The sequence below is a fragment of the Carettochelys insculpta genome, chromosome 28 (genome assembly GCF_033958435.1).
Source record: "Carettochelys insculpta isolate YL-2023 chromosome 28, ASM3395843v1, whole genome shotgun sequence".
In the NCBI taxonomy this organism is placed as follows: domain Eukaryota; kingdom Metazoa; phylum Chordata; order Testudines; family Carettochelyidae; genus Carettochelys; species Carettochelys insculpta.
In genome coordinates, this window is record NC_134164.1 from 3,481,107 (window position 1) to 3,494,927 (window position 13,821).

Sequence of the window (13,821 nt, forward strand, 5' to 3'; positions counted from 1 at the left end):
AGCTTTACACATCAGCTGTCTCCAACTAATGGGGCACCGTGAAAAGTAATAAGCATCCCACAATAGCTGATTACCTATATTAATTTTATTTTAAACAGGCTAGTCCTATTTTCAGAGGCCAGGGCTCACCTCCAAAGACTTATTAACTTAAATCTTGAATACCACCGAGCAATATTTATACCCATTTCAAGAAGTCTGCTCATGTTAATTCAGATCCTCAGTAATGACTTACAGCTACTATTCTCTACAAGCTATGCTCTAGTCTGAGGAAAAGAAGAGATGTTAAAAAGGAGAAAAAAAATTGTATTTTTTCCCCCATATTTGAAAAACTGCTGCCACTTATATTGCTTTAAGCTTGCACTTCTGTAGTAAACGTGAGGATAAATTTACACAGTGTAAGGAACAGATTGAGATACTAAACACAAGCTAGATTCTACAATGCCATGACAGGAGTCCCATCCCAGGAGATGCTGATCACTCAGGTCCTATTTACAGCAACTGCAACTAAAAGTGCTCAAGTGAGAACCTGGGCATCTTCCAATAGTTTGCCACATTTAAAGTTTTTTGGGGAAGAAAGCTGTGTGGTTCTCTCCCCGCCCCCTCTCCCCCCAAGTGGAACATTTCACTTTAACAAAATGAATATAAGCAGAGGGTCCTATTTTGGACCGTACCGATATTAGCCTCTACCTAGCACTTATTCTAATTAAAGGCCTTTTCACATATACTTTTTCATCTTTGGAAAACAGGTGACTAGCAATTCATTAAACATTGCACAAAGACATAAAAGGCATCAACAAAATATTTAGCATAAACTGTTGCTAATGCAACCCTTTGATCAGCCTGGTGTTTGTTTATCGCTTTATAATTGACGCAATCCAAGCTCATAATTTATGAATGAACCAGCTAAATTAGCTATTGCTTATAAAAAGCTACACAGAAATTCTCCAGTTTTGCAAATGGGAAGGCAGCTTACCGAAGCAGCAGTTCTTTCGGAAGTTTTTTGTTGATCACAGCTTCATCATTATTTGAGAACATCTGCAAACAAAAATAAACAGTTTAAACCATTTAGCTACCCTGTATGTTCATGATAAACCATTACTTCTGGGAGCAAAACTGCTGTTTAACAAGACAATTTCAACTGCACAGACAGGGCCAGTAAACTCTTGAACGTCACTTAAATTCTCTAGTCCTTAGAGTGGGCACTATCAATGTGTGATTGGCATTTTATGCTCAATGTACTTTTGCTCAATTCGGCCAAAAGTGCTTTGTGGGTTGATAGAGGGATTAATCATAAACTGGTCTTGTAGGGTGCTGCAGGCTGAAACTTACAGTATGAAGGAGCAGCTGATCACAACAGAAGGATTGCCAAGTGTCCGGTTTTAGACCAGAACGCACAGTTGAAAAGGGATCCTGCTGGCTCCCCATGAAAAGTATAGTTGACATGGTGCTGGTAGACAACCTAGCTTGCTCTTCTGGGCGTCTGTGCAACTGTGACATGCACCTCAGGCACTTAAGTGAGGGAGGGCCAGGCTGGTTTCACGCACTAACCCCACCCCTAAGCGCTCTCTGTGTGGCAACTGTTGGCCAGGAAACTCAGCCAATGGGAACTGAGGGGGCAGTGGCTGTGGGCAGATGCAGCGGGTGCACAGAGCTGTCTGGCCAGTCCCATGCTTAGGAGCCGAGGAACATGTCTCTGCTTCCAAGGGGACCCCGATTCCTGAAGATAAATCTCTGCATTAAGCATCTTCAATAACTAACATTTTCACATAACTTTGTATTATGTCTTTTTACATAGAAACTTTATATTAAGCCTCGGTATAAATGTTACAGACCCTAAGAATAGTTAAGGCGAAGAAAATTGGTCTTTGTACTAGAACAGATGTCTCCCCTTTGAGTTGTTTGCCCTATTGAATGAATGAGGTGTGGATGAGTAAGGCATGGAAGGTGAGCAGCTGTTTGGGGGTGCAACAGCTGGAGAGGGGACAGAAGCCAAACCCAAAGATACAAAGTCCTGTCAAACAGGCTCACTAAGATCAGACATGCTGATGGCCTTGGGAGTCAGAAGCAAGCACCTTCTTTGGAGGCGAATTCAAAATACCCTCTTTGAAGATGTGTGTGGCAGCATTAAGGCAACACCCAGAAGGCAGAACCACAGATGACTAACTGCATATGCATATGACGACTGACTAGTAAAGATTTGCATGAGAGGGAAGCTACTAAAAATCTAAGGTGTCAAGCAGAAAGACCCCAGGTTTTTTAACTTGTTGACATCAGAATACTGATCCTGATTGGCAGAAGCCTGGCTCCACCTCTCCCCCATCTAATTCACCTCATCAGTGAGATTAGGGGGAGCAGCTAGCTGGTAACAAGACAGTGTATTTTTATGTGTGCGCACATATGTTAGTGTAGTATCTCATATGTATTACTAGGAAATGTGGCAGTTTGCTGTATTGTCCTGAAAAAGATCCTGCATAATTCTTTTAAGTACAACACTCCACCAAAATGTGAGTGACACCCAGAGCCCACATCCCAACCCCCCCGTCCCAACCCCGAGCCCCCTTTTGCACACACATACCCTCTTGGAGCCTGCATCCTTCACCTCAAACACACTGAATCCATTGGCTCCATTCCCCCACAACCAGAGGCCCCTGCTTTGTGCCAGTCTAGTGAAAAGGAGCAAGTGAGGGCCTCAGAGTTGGGATGGATCCAGAGAAAGTGAAGTGAAGATGCATCAAAGTACAGGCATTTACATAGAAAGAGAAAAATGGAATATTACACCAGACACCCTTGTGTTCATAGTTTTGGGAGAAAAACTGGAAAGAAAGGCAACAATGCGGCACTCAGGGAGCCACCACCTACAGGAAACGGTAACTGATGAAGGGTGTGTGGTGGCTTTGTTCCGTTGACAAAAAAAGACAGATCAAGGAGAGCAGATGAGGAGGAGGTATTGACTGCAGCCCAGAAGCCTGGCTAAAAGGGCACCACCAATACTTCCTATACAATTGCAGTGAAAAGATAAAGGAACAGCTTTTGTAAGCGTGGAAGAAAAATCACCAGCAGTGCCTGCTTCCCCACAGGATCACGACCACAAATATGGCTTAAAGGGTCTGCAAGAGGGAAGACAGGACTCAGGAAGAACACTACATTCCTCTCCACTGTCACTCAAGCAAGAGTTTGTATGTACATATGCACGCACTAAAAATCACTCAATGACACAGCAGTCTGCTAATTCACAGGAGGGGCTCTCTGAACAGCTTTTCAAGTTTTAAAACCACCTCACTGGCTAAATGAGAAGCAAATTATCCAAACTAATTACCAACAAATTTTATAAGGAAGGCAGGAGGGCAGAATCTCATGGGGACTCATGAAGGAGCTGCAAGTATTCGACAACTTAGCACTTCTGTATGTTGAAAAATCCACTTAAACCTGTGGGAGAGACCATTAAAAATACCTACAAAGATCGCTGGTGTGTATGGCCTTGTTGCTCTGTCTTCCCATCTCAAGCATATAAGTTTTCCATACCTATTATACAGTAATACTGCACCATATTTCCATAAACAGTGTTATACCAAACCTGACAAGTTTAATTCAGTAACAAGGTTTCTAACCTCTCTCCCCAAATGCAAAAAAGAATGGCTAGGTATCTGTAAGTGACTGATAAGCAGTGAAGTTACATTCAGAGAAAAATTGATTCTTATTATCTGATTAAGAGGGCTTCAATAAACCAACCTGGTTATACAGAATCAAAGCAAATAAAACAAGTTTTAACACACCGCCAGGTAAGTCATTCCTCTGCTGACAGAGGATCAGATTAAGAGTTAAAAAGAGAGACAGTAGAAATCCTAAAAATAGGCTACATCTATTTTCTGAAACATAAAAAGCGAAGTAAGGAAAAACCTCTGAAAATTACAGTAGATCAGAAAGACTCCATACTGTCCTGATGCATATAACATTTTAACACAATAAATCATGTTGCATATATGTGGGCTCTTAGGTAGGTATTCATATCGAGAGAAAGGAAATGAAGAAGGTGATCTGTAAATCAAAGTCCACTGGAATATGGGTTTCTTTTCATATATAAAAGTAATGTACATACCACCATCACAAGCACGTTATCAGAACTGCCCTATAGAAATAAGGGTAAAATTTTCAATAGCACTTAGTGATTTATGAGCCCTAGTTCTATTTGTCCTACCATTCATATCACCTGATGCCATGCAGGAAACAATGCATAAACTGTGAGTTTGTCATGCTGAACTTGGGGCTGACTATGACCAGACTATTGAAATAGCATTGTCAACATTCTGGGAGCTGCGAGTTGCCTATAACAAAACCTGCTTGCTCAGTAAGGAAATGAGATTCTGGATAAGTCCTATTGGCAGACAATCAGAGGTACGGGGTCTGTCTACACAGGCAAGGAAAGCAGGAGTGCAGGTGGTGCTGCACACCACCTCTTGGTTTTCCAACCAGCTTTCCCCATGCCTAGGGGGCAGCTCTGCTGGTCATTCCACCAGCCCATGTCCCAGCCTCCAGGTCCTTCCAGGGTCCTTCTGCTGCCTACTGTCTCTGCGGGCTCTGCAGCCTGTCATTCGCAGGGTCCAAGCCAATGGCCCTGGAGGCTGTGCTGGCATTCTGGGTCCTGTTGCAAGACCAGGGCTCCGCAGCCTCCTCCAGTTGTTAAGTTGCCAACTCTCCCTGGCTGGACACCATTTGTGACAACGGTGTCAAGTCTGTCCGTTCTAAAAGAGCCGGCAACCTTAGGTGTGTCCCCAGCCTGGGGAAGTGAGGGGTGCACAGAGGTGTGGGGAGGTGCAGTTCAGCACCTCAAGCCTAAAAATAGTTCCAGTGCCACTGCCTACTTACAGGAAAACCATATAGAATGCGATTTTTAGAAAATCTCAGTAGTGTATAGGTGTACCTGACCTCTTTCCCCATAACTGTCTGTGCCAGGATTGTACGTTTGAACCAACATCTCAACGCACTGTTGGGGACAGGGAGAGAAAAACCTGCTACCAGCAGAAGAGCAGCTACAAAGATTCATGCTGGACGAGATTATCAAAGACACAGAGTCCTGAAATAGAGATCACACCTAGAAGGGGACAAATGAACTTCTCCTTCATCCCCCCCTCCTCAAGTCCACCTACATGCGGCCACAAAGTTACAACTATTTCTTCTGGATTCTGAACTAACCACAGCGACCCATGCATTACAATAATTACCTTCAATCGCTAGCTGAGGCTAAACTTCACAGCTACTTTGACACCAGTTACTGTAGAATGCAGCTCCCTGTGTTGAGTTTTCCACAGGCAGTATACTACCCTGAACACATACTTGAGTCTGTTCTGGAGTACTGACCTAAATCTACATAGTCCTTCCCATTGTTTGGTTTCCGACTACTACAGAAACTGTCCTTCACCTTGTGCAATGCTGACTAGTTGCAAACCGTTTATGGTAACAGCTTGTAGATTTAAGGCAAAGGGGCCAGAGGCAGATCGTTCTCAGTGAAGGGGCCCTTATTCTCCTCTGAAAGAATTAGAGTTTGGTGACATTCAGGGAATACTGCACACCAAACCTATTTTCACAAACCATGTTGAAAAGCATGGTACTCAAGTGATGGATTGACTAGGATTGTTAACATGGCCAAGTGGCATTCAGATTTTTACACATACTTCAAATTCTATAAATGCACTATAAACACTAAATTCTTCTTGGCCGTATAACCTTATCTTATACAGCATTATTTCTTCCCTGTGCACTAAGCAGGTACACGTAAGGGAGGAGACAGCTTGGCAAGAACTAACTTTTAATTACTTGGCAGTGCATCAACAATAAAACAAACAGAAGAAAAACAAATTCCTCAGAACAAGAGGTCCCTGTCTATGCTCTCCATGTGCAATTGTGATGGAAAGGGAGGAAAACAGTGAAGACAGAAACCATTTGACGTACAGCATAAATCTGCAATCTTCCATATTTATCAGTCTGTTTTTCAAGTCAGGATTGTGCTTACATGCACAGCTACTGAAAAGAGACTAGTTTTCTTCTGGAGTGGAGACCCATGAGCAAGTCTTCATCAAGAATGCTTCTAATGTCTGAAATGTTAGAAGTTAACCAAGACTGCAAATCTTGTGACTTTAATTTCCAGAAGTAATTTTAATGACCTTGGTTTTGCTTTTCTTAGCATTCCTCCAACACCAGATGTTTTTCTGTTGAATGGGTTTTCTTGCCAGAAACTATAAGAAAACAAATGCATTTATTGTGTGTTAATTTTGCTGCCGATATAAAACGTAAACTTATCCCCAAACCTCTGCCCCCACAAAGCATGAAATCCACCCATCAAGTAGAGCCCAGGATGACTGAGCATGGATTGCTCAATAACAAAGGGGCAGAGGAGGAGCATGGAATTCACACATACATCTCTATCATGAAGACAAGCCATGTTACGGTGCACAGTAATGCAGCCCTTCCCCAGCTACTCTTCCAGTTTATCTGTTGAAACAGTTCCCACCTCCTCCAGCTGCCTCTTTATTCTGACTTCCACTATCAAAAAAGCTCCTCTCAGAGGCAGACCTGATGCACACTAAACCCTTTGTAATGTCTCAGAGCTCATACTTCTACACTGGATAGATAAAGCAGCACTTTAGTGGTGTTGGGCTCTGGGGAGGTCTTCCACACTTGGATGGCTATAATTCAAAGACCACAGATTCACTGCAGTCAGCGCTTTAATGCCACAAGCTAAGACACAGAAAAATCTCAAGACAGGAGATGACCCTTCACACACCACCAAGGAAATGGAGTAGAATTAAAAATAGTGAGTAGCATAGACCTACACAGGCTGCCATAACGTGCTACATGGCTAAGGAACATATGTGGTATTTTGGCAAAATGTGTGCATGAAATAAAATAACCAGAAACAGGGAGAGACACACGAACATAAGGCTATCCTATTTTAATTAAGCTATTCTCTTACTAGCCTTTGAGGAAAATGTCTACTTATACTGAGAAATGATTTCTTTGTTGCTATGGCCAACATACCTATGTCACAAAACCTAAAGGAGCTGGTAGTTAATAGGTTAGGATGGCTTGCGTTTCCCATAAATATATTCCAGCTCATGTGCCAAAGCTAGAAAATTGGCAGAACCTGTGGAATTTTCCAGGGCATATGTCAGCTAGAAGTTTTACATTTCACTGCTCTGGAAATATTTCCCAAGCTATTGTGCCTATCCAGTTCAGCAGTATTTCTACATGGAAATACCTCCCTTATTAAAGAAGGAAGGAAAAAGGAGAACACATAGGATTCATTTAATTGCAACTATGTGTTTATTAGGCAGTCTGACTTTGCAACCCTGAAGAAATCATGAAGCTGTTGATTTTAGGATAAAATCCAACTTTAAACAATTAATTGGACTGCAAGCTACATTTATTGACAAATAAAAGAAAAAATTCTAACCCTATGTGACTCATAGCTAGAACTCTTTTGTTTCTGGAGTTCTGACTAGGGTGCACATACCCATACAGTGAGTGCATTTTTTAAAGAACTTTGTTAGACTAATGCTACCAGTGACATCTTTATGGAAGGGATCTTCATAAGTTGCTGAAGGCCACTTAAATTAACACAAAATCTTCTTTGTACTTTTCTCATAGCTAATGAGAACACCCAAACAATTTTGCAGTGTAGTAACAGAGAGGAAGCTGTGCTATTCTATACACTATCAAAACAAAAAGCAGTCAAGCAGCACTTGAAAGACTAGCAAAATAGTTTATTAGGTGAGCTTTCGCTGAAGAAGTGGGTCTGTCCCATGAAAGCTCACCTAATAAACTATTTTGCTAGTCTTTAAAGTGCTACTTGACTGCTTTTTGTTTTAATTTTGCAGTGGTTACTAGACTGATGCCTGTACAGAGATTTCTGTCATCAAGTACTATTTAAGAACACAATCGCTCTTCTCTGCAGAATGTAAAACCACCACTGTGATCCAAGCCAAACAGAAATCTAACTGAACAGACTTTGCCCACAAGCAAAAGTATCTGAAAAACTCGATAGTCTAGGAAAGGGTACAGCCCGAAAGAAGAGGGAAAACCTCACTCTAACATTGATGCCTCTTGGCAGAAAATTAAAACTTTCACTTCTCTAAATTCTCTAGTTGCCACTTTTTCCTTTGTCCTCCTCAGCACTCTATGCTATGACTATCCCCTTTAGTTCTTCAAGATACTAGTTTTAGCAAACTGACAATTTTGTCTGACAGTATTGTAACTTTAGAGAAGTCAAACCTGCATAAGCAAATTCATCTTCAGTTAATTACCTTTGAAGACGCTGAAGTTGCTACTCAGGCATTACTGACCCTTCATTAGAGGGCACAGGGATTACCATTGGGAAATATTTTAGGCCACCAATGGAGGACCAGGCAATGGTGTCTGCATAAGGTGGCAAAATGCACTGTCAACATTGCAACTGAGGTAAGCCTACCTGTGTGTAAGTGAACCAAAATATGTTTTTAGAACTAAGAACATTGTACATATGTCAACAGTTGCGTATAACATACTATATTATATATACATATATATGCATATACGCAAAAAAGGATATTTGAATAGAATAAATGTAAAGTTGTACAAATGAAAAAGTTCTTGGAGTATACGTATTACATAAAGAAGGTACAATACACAGTAGACCCCCAACTTACGTGGGGGTTGTGTTCTCACAACCCCCACATAAGTCAAATTTCCCACCCAACTCAAGGGAGCCAGGAAACTGGCCAGGGCAGGAAACTGACCAGGCGTGGGCCTGGTCAGTTTCCTGGCTTCAAGGAGTGGAGGGTAGCAGGGACCAGGTGGCAGCTGGGCTTGCGGGAGCCAGGAAACAAACCAGTGCACCATCAGCAGGGGGAAGCCAGGAAGAAGCCACACAGCTATGGCTATCTGTTCCCCCAACTTCCCTCAGCTGGGGGAAGGGAGGCTGGCAGACAGCTGCAGTGGCGCTGCTTCTCCTAGCTGAAGGCTGGAGGCGGGTGCTGGAGGAGCAGCTGCGCTCCCCTGCCCCTGAGAATGCCACAATTTTGTCTTGCGCTTAACTCCTGTTAACGCGCATAACAGGAGTTTACTGTAAAATAGAGTACTATATCATCATATTATTACAGCAGTCATTTCAGAGCTTTTATGACAGCCCTTACCCAATCTGAGAAAGAGCCTCAGAAAGTGTGGGAGCAATGAGACTATGGGTTCTGTAACTTCAGTCTGACAGACTAGAGTGTGGGTGAGTATATTTAGTGTGGTGCCAGGTTGTGCCTCCCACCAAGCCTTACTAAAATAAAATATAATATTTTGCCTATAAATGAAATTTCCATTTACTGAAGATACTGAAAAGTTTGTTTTTAAAATCAAAATATACAGCTGGGGAAAACAAACATCTCTATATTCATCTCTCTCAGGGACTCACATGTTGATTTGCCCATTTGGCACCGGTGAGTACAAAACTATCTTTACTGAGAAGGGTGCTTAGAGTTTAGTTAATGCTGAATTTAAGAAAAACAGTAAGCTTCTAGTCCTCACAGTTGCAAAGAAATAGTTTAAGAATATAAGCCAGTGCAGTGTCTTTCTGAATCTGCAAATACCCTGAAATAAATATTAACTGCCTTGAACCCAATTTTACCTAGGCTGCATGCTGCAAAGGTCTTCCAGGAATCATGAAATCTTAAGAATTTTTTGTAAGCATCACCTCTGGCAGAGTGGAGGTGTGTGTGTTGGGAGGAAAGGAGGAAGCTGAATCAGAGAAGGAAAACAAAAACATCCATATTATTCAAGTTCTTTTCTAAATAAGATTTATAACTTATTACGTTTAATAAACGCATCTTAAAAATGTTGAATAGTAACAGAGAGTAAGCCGTGCTAGTCTATACACTATCAAAACAAAAAGCAGTCAAGTAGCACTTTAAAGACTAGCAAAATAGTTTATTAGGTGAGCTTTCGCTGAAGAAGTGGGTCTGTCCCACGAAAGCTCACCTAATAAACCATTTTGCTAGTCTTTGAAGTGCTACTTGACTGCTTTTTATCGTAAAAATGAAATGTCATTTTAAGACACTGTTTACAATAACTGTTTGGGAGCATTAATCTATACAACAAAGTCCCCAAAAAGTTTATTACTTTATCACCTTAAAACAAAGTCATTTTCTGAGTACTTGCTTCACCTTCTAGTCTATGACGTAAGTCCATACTAGAATCTTTCCTTTTAAAAGAAAATCTGCCCTTTCCAAAAGGCATGTAGCTAATGCACAGTAAACCCTGAACAGTACAGCAACCAGATTCTCGTGCCTCCTACAAGTAGACACCGACAGCAGCATCTGCATCTAAGCTGCCAAATTCAGGATGTCACCAGAGGAAGGAACTGAGACACTCCGTAATGTCTCTGCTTTATCAAAAGGTACAATTTATATGCAAACAATTTCAAGGTTAAAATTCACATTCTCTCTCACCAGAAGGTTAGCTAAGATGCATATTTGCATTCTACCATTTTATTCACTTCACATTTCCATATAGCAAACAGTTTACTTTTGTGGGTACATCACCTGAGAAATGTGGCACCTTCTATGCACTGTTTTAAAGAGACACAGTCAGTAACATTACATACAAGAAATGGTATCCCTATTGTGCACCAAAATGCCTTTTGACATACATCAGTTAAAGGCTATATGCTCAGTGGTCAAGAACAATATTTTACCTCAGATAAAAAAAGCATTAAATACTGGTTACAATGGTAGTTCCTCATGAGGGTTAAACACCACGTAATGAGAAAAAACAGAGTTGGTTGTGTGTATTAGCAAGGTCTGGAGTGTTTACTGCGCTGCTGACAAAGTCAGCTGGTTCTCAGCTGAGATTGCATCTGCCTTTAACATCAGTAAAAGGTTGGTTGTTTTTTTCTAAAATTACATCACAGAGGACTTTGAGAAACCACGTCAAACCCAACAACTGAACACAAGGTGCTAGGCTCGCTGTGGACCTTAAACTGTTCTAAAGTATAAAATTCAAAGCACCACCACAACAAAAGGAAAAAAAAAAGGGTGCAGTTTATCTAGAGCTTTCCAAGCTAACAGCTGACAGACAAGTTCCTCCTCTAGCCTATGTTGTCACATTGAGACCTGTGGTTATTCATCTTAATATTCACTCAACTGAGAGACAATACAGTAGATGCCTGCCAAATCCCAGTCCTCTGATAATAGCTCCAGTGTGTGTGTATGTGAGAGAAAGAAACTAAAACAGCCCAACAGAAACAAGACTAAAATGCAATGTGATTCCTACAGCAAATACTCCAGTGTTCAGCCAAGTGTGGGCTGGCATCTCCAGCGAGTCTGAGAGAATGAGGAAGATTTTTGTTTTCAGGATTTAACAATAAGGACAAAATTGTGGGAGAATGGAACAGTATGAGCACCATCCACACAGAGAGCTGGACGTGATAAGATGACTTCAGGTATTTCCATAAATGTGTAGTTGTCCATTTTTGGCTCTAGCTTACCAGTTACCTTTTAGATGTCTAGACATGTGCTATAGTAAGGCAATATGATTTATTAACAAGATAGAAAATAGATTAAATACTGGTACGCATTCTCAGTTCAATTTTAAAATAGTGAAGCTCATTTCAATTCGTTTTCTGATAATGCAGTTAATAGAAAACCAGTATTCTTTTAAGATCATGTGACCAACTAGAAGAAAAATTATTTTCCATGGATTATTTTGACACGTTTGAGATTTTTAAAAAAATCTCAAATTGCTAGTCTAGAATGTGAACTAAAATCTGGAAACATTGAAAGAGTAGTTGATAAGTTTAGTATTTGTGGTTGCCAAGTCACATCCCCAACTGAAATGTTTTAGTCTGTTGTAACATTATAGGTGAACAGACTAAAATACAGATATACAATAGACAGTTTATAAGAACTATGGTCTGGTAGGTCAAAAGTAAATGATATTTCTTCAAGGATATAAAACAAAGGAATGTTAAGGGTTTTGTGCTTTTATTTTATAGCTATTTCTGTATAAACACTCAATGAGCACAGGTTTCAATTCTAAACACTAATCAGAGACCCTATGAATAGCTCCTGGGTTTTACCACAGCTGGTTCACATCCAAAATCTAGCACTAGATAGGACTAATGAATTCCAGAATATTACCTTTAAATTTTAGAGCCCTTATGGAATAAATGAACAAGTCTGGTACATGCTGTGAAAGAGCAAATGAACTATAGGTCACATGGAATACACTCAAGTCTGAAAGGGGAAGAATATTTTAGAATGCCCAGTTTTGTTGGACAGAAAATACACATTGTGACTTCTTGCTACCACTCTCTCAAAGTGCACCAATAACTCACATCTGGCTTTAGGGAATATAATACAGTTTACTATAAAATAAACTCAACATAGTTGATGAAGTGACATACATACACAGCATCCAATTTAGTAATATCTTTATTCCAATATTCTTTCTTCCCAGCACACACTGTAACTGGCACTTATATTTAACAAGCACATAACTGCACAGTCCTGTTTTAGGTGTTGAAAAAGTAATCCTGGTAAGGGAAGTTACATTTATATGTGAGCCTCTTCAGGACTCTCTGAACATTATATTGTTGTGAATGCTAATTCATAAACAATATAAGCAGTTCAGACTGGATGAACTTTCTTGTAAGTATTTCACTAACACAGGGACTTCTTTTTTTCCACCCAGTTTAATGGGTATAACATCTCCAAGGGAAATGATGGTCTACTGAATAAACCAGCTGTTCTGTCGACCTCTGTCATTAGCAGTCTCACTGCTTGGGTATCCTCTCTAAGCATGTGTGTCAGCATAACCAAGTAACAGGAATTTATGGACTGAGGATTACAGACTAGTGCTTTCATTTCACAATCCCCATGTTCACCGGCTCTTTAGATGCAGGGTACGTCTACAATGCAGCCAAGCAGTACAAATCACAGGAGGGGCAGATGAATTTGTGCTAGCTCAGTTTGCACTAGCATGGAAAAAATAGCAGCCTGGACACTGTGCAATGGGCAGCAGCTTGGGCTAGTCACCCAGGCCTGGCCTCAGGTGGTTAGTCCTAGCTGCCAGCCCTGCTGCCACATCCTCACTGCTGCTTTTAGTGCTCTAACATGAGCAGAGCTAGCAAGCATGTCTACTCAGATTGGGAACCATACCTCCCAACTGCTACGAATGCACCCTCCCACAATCATAGAACACTAGAACCGGACAGGACCTCAAGTGGTCATCGAGTCCAGTTCCCTGCCCTCTTGGCAGGACCAAACACCATCTAGATCATCCTCAATACGTGTCCATCTAACCTGCTCTTAAATATCTCCAGCGATGGAGATTCCATAACCTCCCTAGATAACTTATTCCAGTGCTTAACCATCCTGACAGTTAGGAAGTTTTTTCTAATGTCTAATCTAAACCTCCCTTGATGCAGTTTAAGCCCATTGCTCCTTGTCCTATCCGTAGAGGCCAAGGAGAACAATTTTTCTCCCTCCTCCTTGTAACCCCCTTTGAGGTACTTGAAAACCACAATCCTGTCCCCTTTAAGTCTCTTCTTTTCTAAACTAAATAAACTGTGTTCTTTCAGTCTTCCCTCATAGCTCACGTTCTCTAAACCTTTAATCATTCTTGTTGCTCTTCTCTGGTCCTTTTCCAATTTCTCCACATCTTGCTTGAAATGTGGTGCTCACAACTGGACACAATACTCCAACTGAGGCCTAATGAGCACTGAGTAGAGCAGAAGAATGACTTCTCGTGTCTTGCTCACAACACTCCTGTTAATAACACCACAGAATCATTTTTTTGGCAACAGTA

General features: G+C 41.1%; 1 protein-coding gene across 2 annotated transcripts in view; it reads right to left on the reverse strand.

Moving 5' to 3' along the window:
- The window catches only part of FBXL20 (F-box and leucine rich repeat protein 20), a 72,056-nt gene that overhangs the window by 47,174 nt on the left and 11,061 nt on the right, over positions 1–13,821 (reverse strand). Inside the window, exons 2-3 of one of the 2 annotated variants that reach the window (XM_074978768.1) lie at positions 6,159–6,230; positions 974–1,035 (exon numbers count right to left, since the gene is read on the reverse strand). In XM_074978768.1, the coding sequence (XP_074834869.1) occupies positions 974–1,035; positions 6,159–6,230 (134 nt within the window). The remainder of the gene's footprint in view (positions 1–973; positions 1,036–6,158; positions 6,231–13,821) is intronic. The other variant, XM_074978769.1, reaches the window with a different exon arrangement.